This window comes from Rattus norvegicus, chromosome X, assembly GCF_021556685.1.
Source record: "Rattus norvegicus strain SHRSP/BbbUtx chromosome X, alternate assembly SHRSP_T2T, whole genome shotgun sequence".
NCBI classification, from domain to species: domain Eukaryota; kingdom Metazoa; phylum Chordata; class Mammalia; order Rodentia; family Muridae; genus Rattus; species Rattus norvegicus.
This window is the reverse complement of record NC_141554.1, coordinates 142347836-142374590: the sequence shown is the minus strand read 5'-3', so window position 1 is coordinate 142374590 and position 26755 is coordinate 142347836. Positions and strand designations below refer to the sequence as shown.

Here is a 26755-nt window from a genome sequence, read left to right as displayed (position 1 = left end):
TGAACCCCCAGTGAACTAGACTGGTGGGAGGGCGGTAATGGGGGGAGGATGGTGAGGGGAACACCCATAAGGAAGGGGGGGGGGAGGGGGATGTTTTCCCGGAAACCGGGAAAGGGAATAACACTCGAAATGTATATAAGAAATACTCAAGTTAATAAAATAAATAAATAAATAAAAGTGTCTTCTTCAGAGAAGAATGTAGTTTCTATGCAAATCAACCCAGAGATAAAAAGTAAATGGTTATATAACTGTTAGAAAATGTAGATTGCTAGTTAGTTGTTAGAATAAATGATGGCCAAAGAGAAAATCGAAAGACTTGACTGAACTCCTGAAGGCCTTGGCTGGTCTTCCTAGTGGGACTGAAGAGTTAAAATAAAAACTTCATAAAAACTACAAAAGAACAGCAGATAAGGGGGCAGGACAGAGCAGGCCTGAGATGTGCCCGACAAGCCTAAAAGCAAGGTCGAGGGATTGTTCCAGGAACTAACAGCCACCATCTCTGCTGAGTCGGGGGCCATCCGGATAGACAACTCCCTGCTCTACAGATAAAGATAAGACGCGCTCCTATATTGAGAACACCCCAGCCCGCACGTACTGCTTGCAGATGAGACCTTGTACCCATTTCCCTTGCTGATAACCACGCTGAATCCCCTTGCCTTCCCCTATAAAAAGCCTTAAAATTCGAGTCTTGGGGTCGATTCCTCTGTCTCCTGCGTGAGACACGTTTCGGCCCGAGATCTCGTTAATAAATGCTACCTCTTGCTGTTACATCAAGACTGGCTACTCGTGTTTCCTGGGGAACCCCATCCCGCGACTAGAGTGAGAGGCTCCCCAAATTTTAGGGCTGCCCTTTCAGGACCTTCATCATTCTCCTGACTTTACTGTTTTGTCCATGCCTTTTAAATCTTGCATCACTAGAAACAGTAAAGAAGCTGTTTGTTTTATATGTGTGTATTGGCCTCCACATGTATTTAGGCACAAAATATCTGTGTCTGGAGTCCTGAGAGGTCACTAGGGTGCATTTAAGTACACACAAGGCTGATGGTAAAAGTGGCTGAGCAGTTAAAGCACCTTTCGCTGTGGCAGAGGACCCGGCTCAAAACACCTATATCATGGCTCACAGTTTGTGAATAACTACAGTTTCAGATAATCAGTGCTCTCTTCCAGCCTCTGTAGACCACAGAGAGACAAAAATGAGACAGAGGGGGTGCGGGATCTAGCATACTCTTGTCATCAATCTCAGTACTAGGAAGGTGTAGACAGGACAGTACCATAGGTTGTAGGGGGTCTGGATGCTCACTTCTGATCGCAGAGGGCAGCACAGACTCCTGTGTTGTGTACATATACGTGAAGAAAATGTCCACCCCTTTAAATTAATACATAAATAAAAGTGAAAATGTATTCAAGAGTCTCTTCAGTTGAAATAAAGTAGTGGTGTTCACAGTGTTTCATATGTTACAGGTTTGATTCAAGTATTTCAAGTCTGTAAGGGATTATAAACCGAGAAAATAGAAAACATTAGTCCTAAAGTCGGTAGCTCACTTCCACTGCCTGAAAATTCTCTCAAGACTCTTAACAGGTTTTCCCTTCAAAGAGCCTGTGCCAGGTATTCCAGGTACGTCCTTCAGTGAGCCGGTGCCTGGTGCTCATGTACGCATGCGCAGGATATATTCAGCCAATCAGCATGGGCGCTGTGTGAGACCAGCTTTTCTCCTACTCCAATCACAAGTGATCCTCAGAGACCTCAGGCCTGTGCTTCCTGGGAGTGTTTTTGTTTTTTTTGTTTTGTTTTGTTTTGTTTTTTTCAGTTGAGGAGCTGAGTGCGGGAGGGTGCAGCTGTGACGGTGTTCACCCCTCAGTTGGCCGGTAAGTGAGGACCAGCTCTGTTCAGGGGTGTTGGACAGTTGATCTAGGCGTGATGTGGGGGGGGGGGGGCATCTCAAGGGCAGGCGGCCACTATGTGAGGAAAATCCTCCCGATTGGCGGTTCCTCTGGCCGCTGAGGGTAAAATGGAGGTAGAGGACCGTACAGTGGCAGAGGATTGAACAGGCCAGGGCCTTAGAAGTTTGGGGACCGTTGGAGAACACAATCTTTGGTTCTGGGGAGAGAATCAGAGAGCCGGCGGCAGGACTTGGAGTCGGGAGATGAGGGAGCCCTGAGTGAGGAGCCATTGTGTCCTTAGTGCTTGTCCTGTGTGGTGTCCGTTAGAATCCGTTAGAAACAGCCTGGGGATACCTCCCTACTCCTTATCTTCTCTGGTGTATTCCTTTGGTATGGACTGTATGGACGTTGGAGACAGGGGAGTGGCAAAGCAAGAGTGAATAAAAAAAATAAAGAGGAGACATTGCAGGAGATTAAAAAGTAATCTGGGATGGATTTTTTTTTCTTTTTTTCTTTTTTTTTTTTTCTTTTTTCTTTTTTTCGGAGCTGGGAACCGAACCCAGGGCCTTGTGCTTGCTAGGCAAGCACTCTACCACTGAGCTAAATCCCCAACCCCTGGGATGGATTCCAAACACCAATCCTCTAGTCTCAGTAGCCCACATATTGGGATTAAAGATTTGTAGGACCATGTACTGCTTCTTCTGTCACTTTTAGTTTTGTAGGATGGGATCTTCCTTTGTAGCTCAGACTGGCCTGGATTGGGCTGACCTCAAACTTACGATCTTCAAATGTTTGAAATCCTCAGTTTTCCCAAATCCCAAGTTTCTGAAATATGAGGCCTTTCAGTGTGGGTGGTGGTGGGTGTTTGTTGTAGACAGAGCATTGGGTCTTTTTGACATGAATGTTCAATTACACTTTTCGATATCTTTCTGGATAGCACTGTGATTTTCAGTTAATTGTGAGATACGCACATACAGAATTGGTGATTTTTTTGTTTAAAAGAATCTATGGGACATAGGAGCAAAATTCAGATATCCCAGGAGTTTAGTGCAAACACATTTTGCTCATCTTTTTTGGGGTGGGGTGGAGGTTTGGTGCGGGGTGCAAGGACTCACATCGTATAGCCTGGCCTGATTTTGCATGTTTTAAATTGAGAAATGACATACTATTAACTTTGGTTCAAAAGAAGTTTTTTTTAGATGTAAGTTAAAGAAGTTTAAAATAAATGTTGGGAAGGAGAGGGACATGTTAAGTGGGATACATGGAGAAGATGGTAAGGGGAATTGCATATATACCTCACCATCTTTGAATGTGTGTAAAAAATTCTGTGGTAAAGATAAATTCTTAAAAAAATAAATCTTAAGGGGCTGGAGAGATGCTCTTCCAGAGGTCCTGAGTTCAATTTCCAGCAGCCATATCTATTTCTAATGTGATCCGATGCCCTCTTGTGGTGGGTCTCAAGACAGCTACCGTGTACGTATATATAATAAGTAAATCTATTTTTAAAATAAGAACAGAAGAGGGAGAGAAGGGGGCAAGTAACCCCTTTAAAAATAAATAAATCTTGGGGTTGGGGATTTAGCTCAGTGGTAGAGCGCTTGCCTAGGAAGCCCAAGGCCCTGGGTTCGGTCCCCAGCTCCGAAAAAAAAAAGAACTAAAAATAAATAAATAAATAAATAAATAAATAAATAAATAAATCTTAAAAAAGAGAAGACATGATCTTTCATGGAACTAAGATAAGTATTTGATTTTTGACAATTTAAATTTATCTATTTAAGTGATTCCTTTGGATTCAGATAACTTGAATATTTTCTCCCCCCCCCCTTTTTTTTTAACTAAGAAAACCTCTGAGTGCTTACCAAAAGAAGAAGGAATCTTAGGGAAGTCATGACAGTACCAATGGACGAGTCCTTAATACTTTTTGACTTTGATGATGAAGAAGATGATACAAATGTTTTGGAGAAGGCTCTTTCTGAAGGTACAGCATATGCAATGTTGGGCATTGATTGGGTCCTGTAGTTTCTTAGATTTTTACCTAGTCACTTGAAGTGGAATAAAACTTTCCTAAGGGTTTTCATATACTTCATTTCTAATTTTATCTACATCTATATATTCCTACCATAGAGTTTAGCAATGCCTACACCTTCTCTTGGCACTGCAGTCACAGTATGTTGTGAGATAATAACTTGCTATGATTTTACCCCAGGAACACTTAAACGTTGTTGGTACAAAATATTGGTGAATCGCGAATTTATTTTATAAAACCTGTAAAGGAATTATTTCACTTCTGAGGCTGCTCTAGAAACTTACCTGGGCTATTCTTCCAGGGAAATGCAAATCGATAGTACTTTTATTAACTATTACTAATATAACATAATTTCAACTGTGTTTCCATTTCTCCTTGTCAATACAGAAAAGAGCGTAGCATGTGACAAGGATGAGAATAAGTCACCTCCTATAGAAGCAGACGAAGATATGGGGTAATATTTTCCAATAATTTTTGCCAGTTCAATAGAGTACACCAAAAGTAGTGTCTGATCCTTGCACTAGAGAGGTAGATGCAGGAAGATCAGGAATTCAAGGTCATCCTCAGCTATGTATCCAGTTCAAGCCCAGCATGTTTTCCTTGAGACCTTGGGAATCACAGACACAACGAGACTGGGACAATATGATCACCAGCATGACATCTTCACATGTACACGCCCAAAGGACAGGGGAGAACCATAAAAATGAGAGGGGGACCAGCTGAGCAGAAGAAGGTTCTCAGTGAGATTTGAGTTTATGAAGAAAGCAGTGTGGGGTATACATGTGTGAATTGTTAAATGTAAATAATACATGTTCACGTTGTTTGTCCAACATGTGTTTTATATGACTATGACCTTTATTGGAAACCAAACATTATATCTTTATTATAAACAATTACAAGGACTTTCTTTGTAAAGTTCTGTGTGTGCTGGTCAAATGCACTACCGGTTATCTGTATTTCCAGCTTTAATTTTTTGTTGTCCTTTCTTCACAGGGATGAAATACACAGTATGTTGCATAAATTTGGAGGTATGATTTTTGGAGATATGTACCTGGTGTCCAAAGAAGGTAGAAGAGGGCATCAGATTGCTATAGACCCTATAGCATAGGGGGATAAGTTTATATTTCACAGTAATTGTAGCTTTCTTTAAAACACATGCAGATTAATTCTTACCCAACATTCAGAACTAAAGATTGACTGAAGATGTAGCTCAGTAGTAGAGCAACATGTGAAAGTTAAGAGTTTCATCTTCGGTGGTGCACACAAAACAAATAAATAGAAAACCTACAAAACAAACAAGCAAAAAACAGCATTGTGCCTCACATATGAAATGTTGTTTTGTCCAGTTTGTCCAATTAATCCAAATTGTAAAGTGAGCAAGAAAGACAATTTGCAGTTGTGAGGAAATAAAACCATCATTAAGCATTTTATAAGCCTAATCTTAGGCATGATTAGAGAAATACAGACACACAGTGCCTACAGCAACAGAACAGACCTTGCACAGGAGTTAGAGAGATGGTTCCTTTGGTATATACTTAAGGTGGGGGCCCAGAATCCACTTTATAAATGCAGGGTGCAGCCCCTTGCAGGGTAGGTGGGTACAACTTGTTGGCTAGCTAGGCTAGTGGAGTTAGTGAGCTGCAGGTTCACAGAAGCCCTATGTCAAGATTTGAGACATGAATGAGAAGACAGCAGATGTCTACTTCTTGCCTCTATATGCACACATATACTAGAATATGCAAACATGAATATGTTTGAATACACACAATTAAAATTTATTTTCCACTTAATAAGTAAACATTCCCTACTCCATCATAGGCTATTTAAGCTTCTCAGCATGTCGTTTTTTGTTGAGTCAATTTTTAAGATTAAGGCCATCCATTAAATATTTGGTGTTTTTTTTCTTAAAAGAGACAGTATTATGAAAGTGTCATATTTTCATGATGTATACTGTATAGTGAAAATAAGCATCTATTGAAAGAAGTGATCAAGCATATATTAAAACACACACAGGACAGGACTGGAAAGATTACTTAGAAATAGATAGCACTTGTTACTCTTGGAGAGGACCAAAGTTCAGTTCCTAGAACCCACATGGTGGCTCACAACCATTTTTAATTTCAGATCCACGGGACATGGCATCCTGTTCTCGTTTCTAATAGCACTAGACATGCATATTATGTAAAAACAAAGATGCAGAAAATACTTATATTTATTAAATGAATAAATCCAAACAATTTAGAAATACATGCAACATCCCCTTCAACTGAAACAAAGTAAGAGTCTTCATCAGGGTTCATATTTTACACATTTTATTTTAACTTTCAACTTAGTATTGCAAGGTGTTCTATTCGTAGTAGCAGCTAAAATACTACCTCCTTTTGCTGCTTCGACAACATAGGAAGCCCCTCTCTTACCCTTAGTACGCATGTGCAAACACAGCCAATCAGCAAGGGGCTTGCTTGATGTTGTTTTTCTCCTGTCCAATTCCTGTTACCCAATATGCTTTGTGGTGGCCACGAAGTCAAGTTCTTAAAGAAGCCAAGTTCTGGAGGTAGTCAGTGACCTCTTGTGAGACCTGTTAATCAAGGTTCCACAGAGGGTCCTGGGCGTGGCGGGGGAGGGCAAGGGAGGGATGGGGCGGGGACTGTGTGAGGTGGGTGAGGGCGGCAGGGTGGGTATGTTACTTAAGGTGTGAAGAGGTAAGGTGACCCTCACTGGACTTGACAATACTGCTTCTCAGTTGCAGTTGACTTTACCCTCTTAGGCATCTGAGGTGAAAATGGAGAACTTTGCTAAGGGCAAGAGTTAGAAAAGACTAGAACCTAGCAGAAAGCAGGAAGGCCTGAGGGATTGGAGACCTTGAAAGTCTTTGTTCTCGGAGCCTAGGAATGTGAGGTGCGAGTGGAGTGGAGGTCAGTTAGGAGCAAGAAAAAAAAAACTAGAACTTTTTTCTGTGCTGCTGTTGCACATCAGGAAATACTTAGAAATAAACTGAACACCAGTTTTCATTTTCCTCTACCTGATGTTGTAAGGCCAGATTGCTGAAATTTGCATAGCTCCCATATTGCCTCAAAATCCTGAGACCCCTCTCAGCCTCAGAAGTGCTAGGATTGCAGACATAATTCAGTACAAGTTGTTTTTATTTTTGTGTTGTTTTGGTTTATGAAAGTAAGCTCTAACTGTGTACCTTCCGTTTGTCTGAAAGTTCATGTGCAGTTTGGAATGGTCTTGAAACTGAAGTCCTGGGGCCTGAGGAAACATGCCTGTTTTATTCCTTATTTTTAATTTTTGTTTTTATTCATTGTTGAAGATTGAACCCAGAGCCTCTTGCTGTAGCAGTAAGATATATGTCCAGCCAGGCAAAACTTTATATTTTAGATTTGCTTTAAATTTGTGTTACTATGGAAAAATTGGGGAGCTCGTTTGTGATAGTAGCAACTATGATTTTATTTGGAGATTGAGATGCAGACTCATTTTCTAAAATTTATTAAAAACCTAGCAGAAACCCACTTAGAGTCACAGTTGAACCCATCATATTGTGTGTGTGTGTGTGTGTGTGTGTGTGTGTGTGTGTTTTAAACTGAAAAACAACAAACTCCTAGTCGTATAAACCAAGGAAACCCAAAATAATATTTTATTCAACTAAAATCTTTCTTTTTTTTAAAAAAAGTACATATTAAACTTAAGATTATTAATGGCTATTCTTGAAGCCAACTATTCTGTTAAATATTTAAATACTAAGCTGTTTAGTGTTAAAGCAGAAGGTAGTAAAACATGGTTTTATGTTTAAACCTTTCATGCAGTTATTAAGTGCTGTCTTATAAAATCATTCCTTAATGTTATTTTGTATTTCAACTTTATTAGTTTAAATGATTCTTTTATTCAGATGGCTTGAGAAACTTTCTTTTTATTTTAAATCAGAAAACGTAAGTTTCTCAGTGAAAAGGCAGAATTTTCAAGGTTCTCTAGAGACACCAATGGAGATCTGCTACCTATCAAGTGATGAAGAGAAAGACGGGAGTACTTCAGAAAAGGAGGTTTTTGAAGGTACCAGATATCTAATGTTGGGCATTGATGCTACATTTCATTTTTTTCTCAGTTGTTCTTTTTAGGCTTGTATTGGAGACTGGAAATCTCATATTGTATCTCTTGTCTTTAACCACAGCATGTAGATATATAACACATAACTTAGTCTGATATTGTCCAGAAAGGCTTAAAAATCTGTTTCTAGAAGATAATTATAAATTACTTGATTTTTTTAACTTTCAGACAAATATGGCCTTGTCTGGCATCAATGGGAGGAAAGGCCCTTGGTTCTGTGAGGGCTTGATGCCCCAGTGTAGCAGAATGCCAGGGCGGGGAGGTGGGGAGTGGGTGGGTGAGTGGGGCAAAATCCTCATAGAAGCAAGGGGAGAGAGGATGGGATAAGGGGTTTCCAGAGAGGAAACTGGGAAAGGGGATAATATTTGAAATGTAAATAAATAAAATACCCAATAAAAAATAAAATTAAATTAAAAAAAACTAATGATGGCACTATGCCTGAAAGATCATAAAGTATTTCATTAAAATTTACAAAATAACATATTTTTAATATCTTGTTTTATTACCAACACAGAAAGGACTCCATTAACTCAAGATGATGGGAATGCAAATCCTGAAGAAATAGTTGGAGATACACAGTAATATGTTCAAACTTATTAGTTCCTGCTTAGTTTAAGTACTTCCAGAAAAGTTTAATTGATTGTGTGACAAGTAATCTATATTAATACTTGGCATATGATGTATATTCCAAAACAAGAATTATATAAGATGAATCCTTAATTTGAATGGTTTTCTTGGAGGGGGTAGTGCTGTGGATCAAACACTCATCTTCATGCATGTAGGGCAAAAACTGTACCACCAAACTATATCTTCAACATCCTTAAGTTTAAAACTTTAATTTCTTCACAGATCTCAAATACAAAATATTCTTGGAAAATTTGAAGGTACATTTTTGGATGTATAATTTATTTAAAACTATATAATATTAACAATTTATATAATAGGAAATATTAATTAATATACTATATGACTTCTTACTGCCTTATTCCTATTTATAGAATTTTGTAAATATTTTTGATTTAGCATCGTGGAGTTTTTCCCCCATGGTACAGATAGTAAAAATAGTGCTTTTTGAATAGGTGTGATGTTAATGAAACTTTATTTTTATTTTTTGTATGTTTACGTCTATGATGCATGTATGTAGACATCTACACATGTGGAGGCCAGAGGAGGATGCTGGATGTTGTTGCTCTATTACTTTCCACCTTATTCCCTTGAGATAGGCTCTCTCACTAAACATGCAGCTAGACAGGCAGCCAGCAAGTCTTAGCAAGTCTTACTCTGCCTCCAGTGCTGCCAATACAGGAGCAAGCATCCATGGTTAGCTTGGTATATGGCTGCTAAATTCAAACTCAAACCTCCTCCTTTCAAAGCAAACCCTCTTACCTACTGAGGCATCTTCCTAGCTGCTGAGCCATCTCCTTAGCCCCTAAAACAATGTTTTACTTTAAAAATTATTATTTGGCTTTTTTATGGTTGCCCATTTATCAAATCTTTTGATAATTTTGATTATCAAATTTTATCAAAAATTGATAAAAAGGATTTGCTTTATTTGGAGGAGGCAGAATAATCATTTTATAACCTATTTTATGTGGTACTATATATGTTGAAATTATTAAATATGTACATCATAATATAGCTTCATCCTAATTCCTGAAAGCTAACTATGTATGCTAGACAGGTATAGCATTGATATTTATGTAAACTAATTTTTTTATTTTTGTTTTTGTAAAAGATATGTTCTGAAGTATAATGGACTATACTCTTCAGAAATAATTTTATTAGACTTAAGCAAACTTTGAGGACCTTTTTTTTTTCTTTTTCTTTTTTCTTTTTTTTCGGAGCTGGGGACCGAACCCAGGGCCTTGCGCTTGCTAGGCAAGCGCTCTACCCCTGAGCTAAATCCCCAACCCCGAGGACCTTTGTTTTAAATATAGGATTTTATCATTTTTATCCGTTTCTATATATATAGGTATTTGGCCTGAATGTATGTCTGGGGGCCATGTGTGAGTGTGTGGGGGGGAGTGTGTGTGTGTGTGTGTGTGTGTGTGTGTGTGTGTGTGTGTGTGTGTACCCGGTGCCTGCAGAATTTAGAATAGGGCATTAAGCCCTGGAACTGGAGTTGGAGATGGTTCTGAAAATCATGTAGGTGCTGGGAATCAAACCCAGATCTTATGAAAGAGCAGCCACTCTTAACTACTGATCCTTCTTTCCAGCTTCCCTCTTGGATTTTTTTTTGGGGGGGGTTGAACTTTTTTGTGACAGGGTCTCATTATGTAGGTCTGGCTGTCCTGGAATTCACTCTGTAGACTAGGCTAACCTGGAACTCACAGATATCTGTCTGCCTTTGCCTCCAGAGTACTGGGATTAAAAGTATGAACCAGCATGCCTGGCTGCCTTCTTATTTTAAATAGAATATTTTAAATAATGAGTTCTAACAATTACACAACCAAGTGTGTCTTATCAGTTGCATCATCATCTAGATTTAGGAAAAAATTTAGTCTTTATTAAAGTGTTTCCCCATGAAGAAATTAAAGCCCATCCTTGATCCTTTGTTTTGTGTATTTGTTCTTTTGAAAACTGTTCTTGAAGTTTAAGATTATTTTCCTATTCTTGAAATTTAAAATCAAAATTGGGACAAGATTACATATTTCTTATCCAAAATGCATGGGAGTGGAATTTTCTGTAGTTTGGATCATTTCTGTAGACTTTACTGGTTGAATATCTTTCATCTGAAAATATGAAACCCTAAGTATTCTGAAGTATGAAGTATTTGGTATACCTTGTTAGTGATATCTTTCAATTTAATTTTGTTTCCTTGGCATTATTGAATGAATTTTATCTATATTTATATCTATTTGAATACATAGATCCAACTAAAGTTGCTTCAACATGACACTTTATTTTTAATATAGGTGACATTAACAAGACTCTTCATGTAAAGAGAAAACACATGGAAACTTATATCAAAGATTCTTTCAAACGCAGTAACCAAAAATTAGAACAAGTTTGGAAAATGAACAAACGGGAAAGGTAGAGTTGTTAGCTTTATAGAGTCACATTTGTATCATTCAAAAACTTCCATGTAGCTCAACTTTAAAAATACAGTCATGTCTGAGCCTTTAGTAAAAATGTGTGGCTTTAATTTTGTCTAAGCAGATAGCCCTATAACTTCATGCCTTCAAGGAAACTAGATATAATTCTTAGAAATGTGTGGAAATTTCTTTCTCCTTTTAAATAACTGTTAATTGAGATTTTAAAAATTGATTTACATTCATTCTGGAAATACTGGAAGTCTTGTAAAAGGTCTTAGAAGCATAATTTATGGTTTATTATTTTTAACAATATAAAAAAGGATCAATTGATATGCAAACAATTTGTATATTTTAACTGACTTAAGTTTTGTACTGTCTTAACTAAACCAATATAGGAAAAATAAATTAGACCCTATACTTGATAGAAAATAACAAAAAAAACCTATTTGGAAATACAATTAATTTTCTGAAAATTAATATATATGTTAAAACTTCTTTAATTTTGAAAAGATAAAACATAACAGAACACTTCTCTGATATTCTATTAGGGAAAAAATCGATAATGAGTTCCCATTAGATAATTTTGTACTGCTATTTGTATTTTTATAGTATGCAATTGTCGATTTTTCATATTGGTATAAAGTGTGACGGCTTTCATTCTTTTACTTTACAGGAAGAAGATCAACAGCAAATTTTGTAAGCAGTATATAACTACATTTCAGAAGTTCGATATGGATGTACAGAAATTCAATGAAGAACAAGAAAAATCAGCTGTTGGTATCATAACTAACTTTATAATTAATCTAGTATAACTAAGTGTCAAGTAGGAATAGAGGAACTAGCCTTGTGTTGGGCACACGAAACTAAACCATTTCATTATCCATCCATGGCTCTATTCTCATCCTACTGAGTTGTGAACCAGAGACATGTGATCATATACTCTATCAATAAAAACCACTGGGCTTTTAATATTAGATGGGATCGTAAATTTTTAAAATACAGATATTTGCTGAAAGATGAAGAGAGGATTACCATTTTCTATAAAAAGAATCACAATAGGCCAGCCTCAGGAGAGAGAAAGGTTACTTACTAGTGTCATCTGGACTCTGTCACTAATATTTGAAAACTCACTCAAACTGGTAAATCAGTTCTTACAATCCTATACTTAGTACAAATTTAATAATGACAGTGGATGGAAACAACCTTTCTCAGCAACCACGGCTGAATATTCCTGTGGAGGAATATCACCAAACTATCTTAGATATTTCTCCATTACTGTGTCAGTCACTGTAGTCAGCCCATGCTTTCCCAGTAAGATCTAAGTTGATGACCATATTAACTAATTTTTTATTTAATTGCTCAGTAGTTTTCAAAGTATATTCAATTTGAGATGAACAGGAGATCCATTCCTGTCTAAAAGGCATTGAGGAAGCCACCATTATATGAGTCAGTTCAGGAGAAAGATAGGGGCTAAAAATACCAACTAAATAAATACTCCAATTGAAACTAAATAAATACTGGATGACATTGCAAGGGGGAGTGATCATCCCTGTAAGTGAGGGATCTAAGGATAGACACCTGGAGTACTTCAGTATTTGCAATCCTGCATTGGGTGGGCTGAGAGGGAACCAGTAAAGTAGGAGAACTATTGGTATAAAGTAAATTGCCTTGAGTGAAGGAAACCTTTAAAGGAAGAAAAGACCACTAATTGTGTTATATGCTGCTAATGGGCCAAATAAAATAGATTTGCAGGCCTGGGAGATGGTTTAGTTGGAATCTTTCTCCTGTGCAGGCATGACGACCTGAGTTTATATTCCTTGCACACACACACACACACACACACACACACACACACACACACACACACACACACACGTATGCACACACCACCACCATCACCACCACCAACAACAACAACAAACCAGCAAAACAAAAAACAAACCACAACAACAAGAAAAGTTGGTGTGGTGTTAAGCATTTTGGAACCACAAAACTCAGATTTGGGTCAAAGATCCTAGCCACCCAGTCCAGCCTAATGGATAAGCTCTAGGTTCAGTGAGATCCTGTCTCCCAAGCAGTGGAGTGCAACCAAGGAAGACACCCAATATTAATCCTTGGTCTCCATATGTATGTACATGCACGTTTTTTAAAGTAGACTCAGCAGTGTGGAGTTCATTGTACTTAATCAGGAGGATTTGAGTGAAAACATGGAGGACAAAACTGATCATAGTGAATACAAGACAAAATAGGAATGTAGTAGCCCAAGGAGAAAAGGTGTAGAAGACTTGTTTTATTTTTTTAAAAATTCAAATTACCATAGTTGTGTGCCAATATAAATAATACAGAGAGACATGTATTTACAACTTCCCTGTGTTACTTGAAATTGGAACCTAGAGAAAACCAATCTACCACTAAACTTTTTCCCCCGGACATCTTTTTACACTTTATCTTGAGGCAGGGTATCTTTAACTGATCAAGGCTATTCATGAACTTGTGATCATTCTAACTCAAACTTTATAAAAGATAGTTTCATAGACATTACAGATAGGCCCAGCTGGAATCACAAATTTAAAATAACAGTTATAATTGCTGAAATTCTTGACAATAGTTTTGAAATAAGTGAAGAAGTTGGACTTAGGAAAGAACGAGTATAAGGCATCCTTAAGAAAGGAAGAGAAAGTAGAGGACATGGCATATACCACCTGGGTGGTAGATCGAGAGATAAGGTAGTGAACCATCTCTTGGGATTGCTTCTGCTGTTTAGTAAAACAAGGTAGTCATATGGTAAAAGCATCAACACTAGCTAGAGTTAAGGTTTCCAGGTGTAGGATTTCACCAAGTACATGTTTGCCTATAAACATATGTACTTGGGAGGCTAAAGCCAGCCTGTGCAGTATGGCAAATACTTTCTCATAAAAAAATATTTTCCTACACCACAATTGGTAAGATTGGTATTTCATGTTACTGTAAAAATATAAATTAAGTATATTTAGTCATAATAATTTTTAAAGTATTAAATCAGTTGGAAACTATTCCTTTCAAGTTTCATATGGAATTATTTTTGCTCACTTAAAAATATTAGGATTGGAGATACATTAAGGGGTTGATGGTTAGCCTAGCACTCGTGCTGCACAACAATAAGAACAAAAGTGAATAGAATTGTTATAGTAATACTTTCCTTTTATATTTGCAGAATAATTATCAAAAACAACAAAAAGCATTTAAACTGTCAAAAAGTAGCCAGAACCAGTCCCTGCAAGCAGTTAGAGAAGTGCATGAGAAATTCATGAAGGTATGTTGCACACGGGGCATAAAATATCCTTGGAAAATGAAATATGTTTTAGGAATCATAAAGTTTTAACTACATACTATTTTGAATTATTTCTGACTGAAGAGACTGTTTTATCTCTAGAATCCTAATGGCTTTGTAGGAATTATTTGAGACATAAATGATAAATTGGGAATCTGACCTCAGACGTACATCCTAGTTTATTAACACTACAGTGATTCTGCTTAACTAAACATAGCACGTCTACACATCATTTGCACAGAATCTTTCATCTTTGTATCCTTGGAGAGTTCTTTAGTAAGACGTGCTTTTCTGTTTTAGGGTTTGATGGACTTGGAGACCAACAACCATGATATGCTTTTTGGTATAGACGGCGAACTGAGAAAAGAAATGTCTATGTTTAAAAAAAACCTCATGAAGCAGACTCTGAAGTTCTCTTCTGCTTTTGAAACTTCTGACTAATGAAAGCTTGTATATTTTCACTCGCTGCTTCATTTGTAACTAAAATTTTTGTTAACTTTGTCTCCTTCCCTGGAACATCAGCAGGGAGTGATTGCAAATGTTTGAAAGACTCTTTAATCCTTGTTACTCTGATGATTCTGAAAAGGAAGCTGAACCTGAGTGATGGGGATGTAATTACAGGGTTAGCTGGGAGGTAAACCTTTAGAATCAAAATAGAAAGGTCCTTTTGAACATCTTCAGTCATTTTCTTGTTTAAGTGTAAGAGCCTCTTTATATTAACTTCCAAATAAAATCTAAATGACTACTACATAAGTAGCAAATACTCCTTTGTACTGAACTTCCACACAATATTATAGTGATTTTTTAAAATGTATTTATTGTTTAATTTTTTTATACTCCAGACTTTATCCCCCTCCAGTTCCACCCCCTAACTGTTCCATTTCCCATACCCCTACCCCCTACTCCACCTCCTGTCTCTATGAGGATGTCCCCACCCAATCAGACCTCCCTACTCCCTGGGGCTTCAACTTTATTGAGGGTTAGGTGCATCTTCTCTGACTGAGTCTAGACCCAGGAGTCCTCTGCTGTATATGTGTTGGGGCCTCATAGCAGCTGGTGTATGCTGCCTGGTTGGTGATCCAGTATCTGAGAGATCTCGGGGGTCCAGGTTAATTGAGACTGCTGGTCTTCTTATAGGGTCGCCCTCCTCCTCAGCTTCTTCCAGCTTTTCCCTAATTCAACCACAGGGGTCAGCAGCTCCTGTCCATTGTTTGGGTGTAAATATCTGCATCTGATTCTTTCAGCTGCTTGTTGGGTCTTTTAGATAGCAGTCATGATAGGGACCTTTTTGTGAGCACTCCATAGCCTCAGTAATAGTGTCAGGCCTTGGGGCCTCCCCTTGAGCTGAACCCCACTTTGGGCTTGTTTCTGGATCTTCTTTCCCTCAGGCTCTTCTTCATTTCCATCCCTGCAGTTCTTTTAGACAGGAACAATTATGGGTCAGAGTTTTTGACTGTGGGATGGCAACCCCATCCCTCACTTTGACCTGTCTTTCTGCTGGAGGTGGGCTATACACGTTTCCTCTCCCCACTGTAGGGCATTTCATCTAAGGTCTCTCCCTTTGAGTCCTGAGAGTCTCTCACCTCCAAGGTCTCTGGTATGTTCTTGAGGGCCCCCCCCCATCTCCTACCTCCTGAAGTTGCCTGTTTCCATTCTTTCTGCTGTTCCTCAGGGCTTCAGTCCTATCCCCCCAATACCTGATCCTCTTCCCCTCCCTGTCCCCTTGCCAGCCAGGTCCCTCACTCTCCTGTAGTAATTTTTTTTTACCTTCTTCACATTTCTAATTATTTTTATTCATAAAGATGATTGAAATTTATATTTTGGATTCATAATCTTATCAGTTCCCAAAGGTATGAGATACAAATATAGAAAGTACATTGGTTTGATTTGATTTCATTTGATTTTTGAGATAGGCACTTACGTTGTATGTTGTCCAGGAGGGTCTACAATGTCTAGGTTCGAGGTGATCTTAGCATTCCATGTAGGTGCTATTACAGGTATGTGCCAACATACCTGCCTTACATTTTTATTAAGAAAACAACCCCCACAAAATCTCCTATAAACACTATATAATTAATACCATCAGCTCTGAGAAATGAAAATATCTCCTGTTGACTCATAAAATTCATTAAAAGAAAGTGTATTTGTGTCTTGAAACAGACTAAACTGCTGTGAGCATACAGGTGATTTGTGCTGGCCAGCACCCCCTAGCTATTGCTTAACCTCATGACCTGCTACCACTGACAGGTGTGACAGGTGTGTGAGGCAGGATAAAGGACTGCCCAGCCCTCCAGCCCTCTGTTCCCATTGTTTTTGTTCGCCAGTTTTCTCCCCCACCTCTGTTCGCAGCTTCTCCTTTTTCTGTTCTCTGCTCCACTCTTTGCTACCCTCATGGCTCTGCTTCTGTCTGTCTGCCTCTACCCCTCCCCCAGTTCCTCAGTCCTCTCCCCTCCCCCAATAAATCCCTTTTACACCACGTTTGTTGCATGGTGTAGTTTCTCAGGGGAGCACCTTGGCATGGGCCCACCAAAGGTACCTTCACACGTGTCTTCAAACAAATGATCAAGAATGCCTACTATTTTGATCTTCAGCAAATATATACAAGTTTGATTTTTAGATTCCTTCTTAAGCTGTTACTTTCTAGTCATTATTTAAAATATTCGTTCATACATAAAAAGAATTGAAATGTGTGTTTTACCAAATACTCAGTATTTAAACATTTCTTTTAATCAATCATACTTACTGTTTTTCTAAAATTACTTAAATGAATTAATCATTCCGAATAATCTGTCAGGTGTCTTCCTCTACTGCTATCTATATTATTTGAGAAAGTGTTTCTCATTGAACCTGGACCTACACTGGTACTTCAGCAAGTCCTGGCATCTGTCTCTCTCCACTCCTCCAGGGCAGGGTTGCAGGCAAGTGCTAGCACACTTAGCATTTACTGTGAGCGCTGGGGATCTGAACTCAGATCCTCATGTTTGTGCAGCAAGCACTTTACCAGTTAACCAACTCCCTAGTCCCTATCCAACTATTTTTTGACTAACATTAAACATCTTATCACTTTTAAATAAAAAATAATACCCTATTTTACGCCGTGAAGCAGCGACTTGTTTTTTTCCTTGCAATGATGTATGTCTATCACTGCCCTTTAACACACATAAATCCAGGACCTTGCTTCAATGGCGATAGCATTGTTCATTTAATCCAACAATAACAAAAGAAGAAGCAGCAGGAGCAGCAGCTGCCACAGGTCCTCTAAGGGCCTCTCCCAATTATACCCTCTCAAGAGTTCCCAGATTTGCAAACATACATTATCTGCAAGCTGGGGCAATGTGAGCAGCCCCATATCCCACAACTGGGATTAAAACAAAAACGTATAACATTACTGGGTTTTTTAAGAAACCAAAATTCTTGCACATTCCTTTCTAAGAGAGGATGGAGGATCCTACAACTCAGAGCGAAATAAAACTTTCAAGTTTTCAGGAGCTCAGAAAGCTGTAAGGTTTGCTGGGGCCCTCCCAAAGGTTGGAAAGGAGGCAAACAATTGCTGGGATGAATAGATTATCTCTTTGGTGGAGCTGCCTGCTGGTTGAGAAGGGAGCTCCTGGGAACAAGGGTCATGTGAATCAGCACTCCTGCTGCGATAGCTTCTCTGTGATGCAGCTGCATTTGGAGTCAGCCGTGTTCCTGCAAAGAACCCCCCCCCCAAAACTCACTAGTTCACAAGGGAATACTTAGAACTATTTCTGTCAGTGGAGTAAATAGGCAGTTAACTGGACCTGTTGTGAAAGTTTCTATTAGCATTTCTTTACCTTCTATGGACAGGGTACATAGCGACTACTTGCTATGTACTGCTTTGTGAGCCCAGCCCCCATATTCTGTTATCTATTGTATTTGTCTGACTCAGTTGTGCCAAGGAGTTACTTGGACCCTGCTTTATTTACCACATTCACTTTTCAAGTATAACAAAATCAACTATTCCATCTGCCAACATGGGAGAAGACACTAGGTTTTGATACACAGTGCTCCCCAACAGAGGAATGATTAGAAGTCAAGAGCTATCCCCAGGGCGAGGGACAAATGATCCAAACTACTCTATAACCTAGGACAACCCATGGCAATACTTTTATATGTATGTGAAACCATAGTTTATGACTGATCAACTTCATGGAGCCATTGTCAGGACTCTGCTGGGAGTGGGAATAAAGGCTAAGTGCTAACTACATGTATGAACATCCTTTAACTCAGGCCAGATGCACCCCTATAGCCCATTTTTACTGTTTCTACTGGGGGCACATTGTATGAGCCACCTGATAGGAAAAGTGTGAAATAATGCTCCTTCTAAAGGAGCCTGCTGCATCAGACTATCAACTAGGGACCTGGAAACCTTCTAATTTCAGTATCCCTAAGTTAAGAAACAACACCCTGACAGAAAACCATCTGGCAGATTGGAATGGGCCTGAACACGGGGACTGTGTTATATTTTAAGAGAGTTTCTATGTGCATAAAGCTGCATCCAGCCCTTCCATTTGTTTTATGAGGAAATAAAAATGTGCCCACTTCTCATCCCTGCCATAACAACAAATCTGTTTGTGGTCCTGGTAGACACCATCACCCCACAGCCAAGGGTCTATTTTGGCCATGTACGTGAAGAAACTAATACGGAAGATCAGTGGTCTTGAGAGACATAAAAGAACCGGATCCCCGCAATCCTTATCATGGAACAAGGTACCCCAGTCCTGCTACAGAAGTTTGACTCCCTAAAAATTCAATTATTTGGGCTGGGTGTGGTAGAAGCACATGCTTTTAAACCTAGCACCCCAGAGGCAGAAGCTTCTGTGAATTTGAGGCCATTTCTGACAGGACTGGAACAATGTCAGTGCAGATATCAGGTACCAGACCCTCGGTGGACTATAATGGATATGTGGGAGCACAGCCCAGATTATATTTCCTCCCACCTCATCAGGATTGTGTGTGTTGGGGTCTATCTGTACAACTTTCTTCCTGTTCCCACTTACCAAAGGGAACCATTTGGAAATCTTAAATACTGGAAGTCTCAAAATAAATGGTGTGCCCTACATACAAATTGGCAACGAGAAAGATAATGAGTGGCCATCTGAGTATAAAATCCATTATTATGGTCCAGCTACCTGGACAGAGGAATGGGTCCTGAGGCTACCATACTCCCATATATATGTGAAACCATGTTATCAGGGTAAGGCACAACTGAAATGGTTTTTATTATAACAATATAATATATATTAATAATATAAAATGTAATATAATAATAATATAAAATTACTATTAACTGTACAGTACAAGTACAGTGGGAATTATCACTAATAAAATTCCAAAAGCTCTTAATATACTGTTGTGTAACAGTTTCCTCAGAGGATTGAAACCTTCCACCCTGCAGGAAGCTCCCTAAGCAGGGAGATAAACAACTCAAAAGAAATTCAGGAAACTCCTTAAGCAGGAAGGTAAACAACTCAAAAGAGGTTCAAGGAGTCCCCCAAACTAGGCTCCTCCCTACCAGTGTAAGGAATAAAAGCTGAGAATCCCCCTCAGAGGCAGAAAGCTGAGCTTCAATAGAAGAGTCTCAGTGGAGATGAGACTAGTTGCCTGAATGAAGCAGAAACCAGCCGAGGAGCTGGATGGAGCTGGATGGAGCTGGATGGAGCTGGATGGAGCTGGATGGAGCTGGATGGAGCTGGATGGAGCTGGATGGAGCTGGATGGAGCTGGATGGAGCTGCCTTACCTGGAAGAGGTTTAGACCCACTGATGCACGTGGAAAGGACTCTGTCCGCCCTGTTGAGCTGCCTGCAGGCTGTGCAGTGAGCTCCAGGTCCCCAGCTTTGTGAGCTGTCAGCCATGCTGGGGTGGGCTTTGGTGATGCAGCTCTGTGAGTCATTCTGCTCCTGTAAGTAACCCCTCACCATATTCCTGTAAGTAACCACAATAAAACTCACGGGTCCACCAACTTGGACTTCAGTGATTTCTCTACTATAGTCTGTCTGTCATGGGTTCTCTCTGGAGTGAATAGATATATATGTGGTAAAATCGTGGTATCCCCACTTTAGTCTGTCATGACTCCCTGTCTGAGGTGAGGAGACAAGTGTGTTGTGTCTCCCCAGGAAAATATTTGCCACAAAACATCCAATAGCCATACTATTTCAGTACTCAGTTTGCCCCAGAATTTTTTTTCTGAGCATAAATACATATGCTGTTTGAGATCCCAACACCAAAGTCGATTCTCTCCTACTCTATGGATTCCAGGACACAAGCTCAAGTTGGGTGGCATGTACACACTGAATCATTTAGTCTGCCCTAATTCTACCACAGTGAATGTAATAACCAAAATTTGGCCTTTATTAATACAGGTTATTTATTTGCTTGGTGTGTGTGTGTGTGTGTGTGTGTGTGTGTGTGTGTGTGCGCGCGCGTGTGTGTGTCTAAGAACAACTTAGTGAAATTGTTCTCCTTTTCTTCTGTGTGGATTCAGGCCTTGAAGTCCTTCTTGCCTTCTTGACAGCTCTGATTATACGATCTTTAATGCATATAACAGAAAATGGACTAAAATTCAAATTATATACATGTATGTATGTATGTATTGAATGTGTGTGTGCGTGCGCACACGTTCTCATGCCACAGTACACATATGTGGAGGTCAGAGAACAACTTGCAGAAATTGATTTTCTCCTTCTACTGTTTGCATTCTGTGGATCAAACTAAGGTCTTTAGGCTTGGCAGAAAGCACCTATACATGCTGAGCCATCTTGAGAACCTTAGATGTGTGCAGCAGAAAATGGCTCTAATTTTTATTTTATTTTATTTTATTTTATTTTATTTTATTTTATTTTATTTTATTTTGGGGGAGGCACATTTCACTCGCCACGGCACAAACCTGGCAGCCAAAAAGAGAGCTCATAAGAATTGGACCTCTAGGGGTTGGGGATTTAGCTCAGTGGTAGAGCGCTGGCCTAGGAAGCACAAGGCCCTGGGTTCGGTCCCCAGCTCCGAAAAAAAGAACCAAAAAAAAAAAAAAAAAAAAAAAGAATTGGACCTCTACTGCTACATCATGATTCACGAACTCTAGTTCAGTCCATTAAGTTTGGTGGCAAGTGCCTTTTTACCCCCTCAGCTATTTCACGAGTTCTAATTCTATGATGTTGAAAAATATAACCCAAATGGTTGGTTTGTTTGTTTGTTTGTGTTGATTTATTTATTTATTTTCTGTGTGTTTATATGTGAGCACAAGGGAACAATGACGCCAGTGTAGAGGTCAGAGGACAAGTTGGAAAAATCAGTTCTCAATTTCCACTCTGGAGCTCTGGACTGAAATTTAGTTCGTCAGGTTTAGTGGAAAACCCCTTTACCCACTGAAGCATCCTGATGACTGTAATTCCACCTTGAATGCATACAACAAAATTGTCTATTTTTTTTGTTGTTTTGTTGTTGTAGTTTTTTTTTTTTTCCCATAGCTGAGGACCAAGCCCAAGGCCTTGCGCTTGCTAGGCAAGCGCTCTACCACTGAGCTAAATCCCCAACCCCAAAATTGTCTATTTTTAAATTACATTTGTGTGCTGGGGTTTGGGGAGGTGGATTATGAAGGCATACCGTGCCACACACAAGAAAGAAAGTCAAAGAAGCGGAGGAAATCGGTTTTCTTTTCAGGGTGTGGGTTCCAGGCTTCAGTTTGGCCGCAAGTCTGTACAAACTGAACCGTAGGATTTGTGGGGGTGTAAGGGGTTGAGGGGGTGGGGGGCGTGGGGAGTGTAGGGACATTGACCGGACTACTCTTTGCTAGAATAGGGGAGTTGTGGAATTACTTGGAGTCTGGTGATTTATCTTTTACTGTTTTACTCAAATATTAGAACAAACACAAAAATCTTGAGGTTAGTAAATTAGTACAGAGCCCTCCCAGAGCAGGAGGTCCTGAAAAGCCGCCTTTCCTCACTTCTTAGTTCCAGCCAGCTCGCGTGCCCCTAGGGGACATGAATCACTCAACAGAAAGCATGAGCGTGAGCGAGGCGCTAAGATCTTTGCTACTACTCTTCACCATCCACTTGGTGGCGTACCAGCACATCTTACGTCTGCCTCGTGCTGCTTCACCCTTTCCCCCACCACCCCGCCCTCCCGCTGGGCTGGGACTCAAACTTTTGACTCCTCCCAAGCTCCTCCTACTTGCCCTTTCTGCCTCGTGTTTCGAGCTCGCGGGCTCTGCCTCCCTCGAAGGTCTCTCCCCCGGTCGTCCTTATTTATAGTTCAGAACGGCACTGGCCACAGGACAATGTCCACAGGTCTCTGGGCTTTCTACAATAGAGACAGTCCACAAGACTGAGACAACGATGGCCAACAACGACCTGAACCGCCCGCTAAACACTAATGCGGCTGAGACTTCCGACTCCAGCTTAATGCCTGGCACCGCTCCGCCACCGTCTTCCATGGACCCCCAAGAAGTGCTCGGCCACCAGGCTCCTAGCACCTTCAGCCTCACTGAGGACGGCTCGTCCAGTTTTGTGAGAGAAGCGAACAGCGGCAGTGATGGTCAGTTGGGGGAAACTGGTGCGGTGTCCTGTGAAGCTCCCCAGGAGCCCTCAGGGGCTAGCGCCGAGCTGCGGGTCCACCCAGGGAATGGCGAACATAGCCTGCAACAGAAGCCTAAGCAACAGAAGATGAGCAGCTCCAGCTCCCAGGCCACTTCCGAGCGCTACAAGACTGAGCTGTGTCGGCCGTTTGAGGAAAACGGCACTTGCAGGTACGGCAACAAGTGCCAGTTCGCACATGGCTACCACGAACTGCGCACCCTGTCAAGGCACCCCAAGTACAAGACGGAGCCTTGCCGCACCTTCCACAGCATTGGCTACTGCCCCTATGGCAGTCGCTGCCACTTTATTCACAACCAGCCGGAACAGCTACCTATGCTTCCCGGGAGCGTCTCTGAGGAGCCGAGCTCCTTCAATGGCTTGGATGAGCACCATTTGGGCGTTAACAACGGGGAGCGGCAGCCCAGACTGCAGAGTGACAGCCCTTCGGGCTTCCTGTCAGGCAACAGCCAGGCCCTCCAGGCACCTCTGCAGCTCAACCAGCAGGCGATGAACTCAGGCAGGTTTCTGCCTGCTTCATACCCTGGAGCTGCCAACCTTCCGATGATTGCCTCTCCAACTATGGTCTCCGAGCCTGGCAACGACCCGCGCTCCGATTTCACCAACCATGACATCGCCTTCCGCCAAGAGCTGGGTGGTTTCTCGCCTGTGGCATTCCAGAACCCTACCACGACTCCCACTGACTGCTATAACAACCAGCAGCAGATGGGCCTGCCGGCTTCCGCACAGTTCCAGATGCCCCTTGCCGGGCCTTCGCCTTCAACCACCATCTTTGGCCAGACAGGTGTTGGCCGCACAGCTGCCGCCATCGCTCCTGGGCCTGCCACCGCTCCTGGGGCTGCTGCCCTCGTTCCTGGGGCTGCCATGGCTCCTGGAACTGCCCTCGCTCCTGGGGCTGCCGTGGCTACTGGAACTGCCCTCGCTCTTGGGGCCGCCATGGCTACTGGAGCTGCCATGGCCACAGGGGCTGCCCTCACTCCTGGGGCTGCCATGGCTACTGGAGCTGCCCTTGCTCTTGGAGCTGCCATGGCTACTGGGGCCGCCATAACTCCCGGGGCTGCCATGGCTCTTGGGGCTGCCATGGCCACTGGGGCTGCCCTCGCTCCTAGGGCTGCCTTTGCCCCTAGGGCTGCTGCCCTCGCTCCTGGGGCTGCCATCCCTCCCAGGGTTGCTTTTGCCCCTGGGGCTGCCCTCGCTCCTGGGGCTGCCATCACTCCCAGGGTTGCCATAGCTCCTGGTGCTGCCTTCACCCATGGGGCTGCTGCCCTCGCTCCTGGGGCTGCCATCACTCCCAGGGTTGCCATCGCTCCTGGGGCTGCTACCCTCGCCCCCAGGGCTGCCCTGGCTCCCGGGGCTGCCTTTGCTCCTGGGGCTGCCATGGCTCCCGGGGCTGCCCTGGCTCCCGGAGCTGCCTTCGCTCCTGGGGTTGCCATGGCTCCTAGGGCTGCCCTGGCTCCCGGGGCTGCCATCACTCCCAGGGTTGCCATCGCTCCTGGAGTTGCCATCACTCCCGGAGTCGCCATCACTCCCGGAGTTGCCATCGCTCCCAGGTTTGCTGCAGCCTCTGCTGGCATATTGGCTCCAGGTGCCTCCACTACAGTTACCGGTGCTGGAACTGCCGCTGTGGACAACACATCCTTGACCACGTTCCCTGCTGCAGAGGGTGCCGCACCACACTTCACCTTCCAACTGCCAGGTGTCGAGGCCGAGTCCGAGTCTGAGTCCGAGTCGCTAGAGTTCGACATGGTCACCAGCGCCCTGGATTCCCTGCTTGTCACTGATGACGAGGATGAAGACGACTTTCAGAGGGATTCCTCGAGCTGCAGCAGCCCCAATGGCTCCGAAGTAGAGGACAGCAGCTCCAGCCGCCGTCTGCCCATCTTCAGCCGCATCTCAGACTCTGACAAATGAAACAAAAAGATGCCAGTGGTGAGGAAGAGGTGGTGGTGGGGGAAATCTCTTGCAGTTTCTCGCCTGTGGAAAGCACTGTGGGTAGGGGGTGATAAAACCACTGGGCAGTTTGAGGGCCTCGCTGAAAGCTTGGACTCAGAACTATTAAGGTTGGTGGAGGGATCCCATTCCCGGTTTGTTTGTTTTTTTGTCTTGGTTATTATTTTCATTATTATTATGAAGTTTAATTCTTTTTTTTTTTTCGGAGCTGGGGACCGAACCCAGGGCCTTGCGCTTCCTAGGTAAGCGCTCTACCACTGAGCTAAATCCCCAGCCCCTGAAGTTTAATTCTTGTTGAAAGGAAAAGACAAGGAACTCCTTGTGTTAAACAATGTGTGATTGTGAAGAAGATAAAAACAACAACAAAAAGCCCACACGTTTTTGTGAGACACAATTTAAAATAATCAGCCTAGAAGCATTTTTTTTTCCTTGACTTAGTTACATCCCTGATGTGGGAACTCTTACCTTGAAGTGAATGGCTTAGAATTGTCTTAGACCAGTATCAGCAAAGCAAGTGCCCCCTCCCTTGCTATACTTTTAGAATTCAAAATTTCATTAAGCGTATGCCTTAATAATAGCCCTTAGATCCTCCATAGTCTGTGGTTATTTCTGTCTGTTTTTTAAAAGAAAGTTAGAAGTGTCATAGGGGCCAAGAGAAGCTTGCCTTCCAAAGTTTGATACTGGTTACATTGCCACCACTTTGTGGATGATTAGCTTAGGGCCATTTCATGGGCTCTCTGGAAGAGAAGGTTAGTGTAAGTTGTTCTGTTCATGCTAGGACCATCTAGCTGATTAAAAGCAATAGATATGTTCTTATATTATGATTATTATTATTAAGTAATAGGATGCAAAGACTATGTTCTTTCTATGGTTATATAATATGTGTATATATATATATCTTCTGTAACATCACTTGGTATTTACTGTAAAAGAACAAAATCTATTAAATGTCTTCTTTCGCAATTTCATATATGTGTAATGGCTCTGATTATTCTCGCCGCCCCCCAACCCTCCCTTATCTTCCTCCCAATATTGTCAGTACTATAAGGCAGGGTGGCCCCATTTGAGTTGGTGTAGGATATAGCCAGACACCAAATTCCTTCCTTACAAGTACCCCTACACACAGGTTCCTTTCCTGTGTTCAGGTGTTTTTGTTTTGTTTTATGATACAGTGAACCTAACCAGGGCTATCTCTGTGGATATTTGTCTGATGATATTGACTCTCCCTCCCTTAGGTTCCCTCACCAGCTAATAGGTGTAGGATCCTACAAACTACCTCCATCCATTAACTTAAAATATTACATCATTTCATTAATTTCTTTCCATGTTTATATAAATTTCAAAATAACACTCTTTAATAAAAGTATTAATTTGAGATGTGGAGGTCAAAAGACCACAAACACTATTTGTGGGAATAAGTTCTTTCCTTCTACCTCTTAGAGTTTGGGTATTGAATTCTGGTCATCAGTCTTGGTAGCAGGCACCTTTACTCTGTTAAATGAAGACAGTAACCATTTCTGCTCCATAAGATTCTTATGACTACAATTTCAGGCCTAGGTGACTTGTTCAAATAGAAATGTAAAGGTTTATGGGCTGAATAGATGTCTCTGAGGTTAAGAACCTTGTTTGCTTTTCCACAGCACCCTAATTAGAATCTCCACACTCACACAGTGGCTCCCACAGTTCTGTAATTCTAGTTCTAGAAGATCAGATGCCCTCTTCTGCCCTCTGCTAGCACCAGGCACATGGGATGTATAGATATATATGCAGACAAAACAACCATACATATAAGATAGTTTTATATGTAAACTATAAGTGCTAATGTTATGATCAGTGCTG

At 41.3% G+C, this 26755-nt stretch overlaps 2 protein-coding genes across 2 annotated transcripts; both read left to right on the top strand.

Annotated features, from left to right (window-relative positions):
* The first annotated feature begins 1726 nt into the window (after nucleotides 1–1726).
* 3830403N18Rikl (RIKEN cDNA 3830403N18 gene like) lies at nucleotides 1727–15104 on the top strand. Its single transcript, NM_001433012.1, has 11 exons — nucleotides 1727–1866; nucleotides 3722–3859; nucleotides 4295–4361; nucleotides 4901–4935; nucleotides 7832–7957; nucleotides 8526–8589; nucleotides 8861–8895; nucleotides 10927–11044; nucleotides 11720–11819; nucleotides 14240–14338; nucleotides 14657–15104. The coding sequence occupies exons 2-11, from the start codon at nucleotides 3769–3771 to the stop codon at nucleotides 14795–14797; spliced, it is 876 nt and encodes a 291-aa protein (NP_001419941.1). The 5' UTR covers nucleotides 1727–1866; nucleotides 3722–3768; the 3' UTR covers nucleotides 14798–15104.
* A 7449-nt stretch (nucleotides 15105–22553) lies between these two features.
* Zfp36l3 (zinc finger protein 36, C3H type-like 3) lies at nucleotides 22554–25883 on the top strand. The gene has a single exon (NM_001318118.1). The coding sequence runs from the start codon at nucleotides 22709–22711 to the stop codon at nucleotides 24875–24877; it is 2169 nt and encodes a 722-aa protein (NP_001305047.1). The 5' UTR covers nucleotides 22554–22708; the 3' UTR covers nucleotides 24878–25883.
* The last annotated feature ends 872 nt before the right edge of the window (nucleotides 25884–26755 follow it).

Excerpts from the sequence above, each read along its gene's own strand:
- Zfp36l3 (NM_001318118.1), top strand. The coding sequence starts at position 22,709 with ATGGCCAACAACGACCTGAACCGCCCGCTAAACACTAATGCGGCTGAG.
- 3830403N18Rikl (NM_001433012.1), top strand. The coding sequence starts at position 3,769 with ATGACAGTACCAATGGACGAGTCCTTAATACTTTTTGACTTTGATGAT. Across the intron at positions 4,362-4,900 it reads GAAGCAGACGAAGATATGGG|GGATGAAATACACAGTATGT; the intron begins GTAATATTTTCC and ends CTTTCTTCACAG. Across the intron at positions 8,590-8,860 it reads GAAATAGTTGGAGATACACA|ATCTCAAATACAAAATATTC; the intron begins GTAATATGTTCA and ends ATTTCTTCACAG.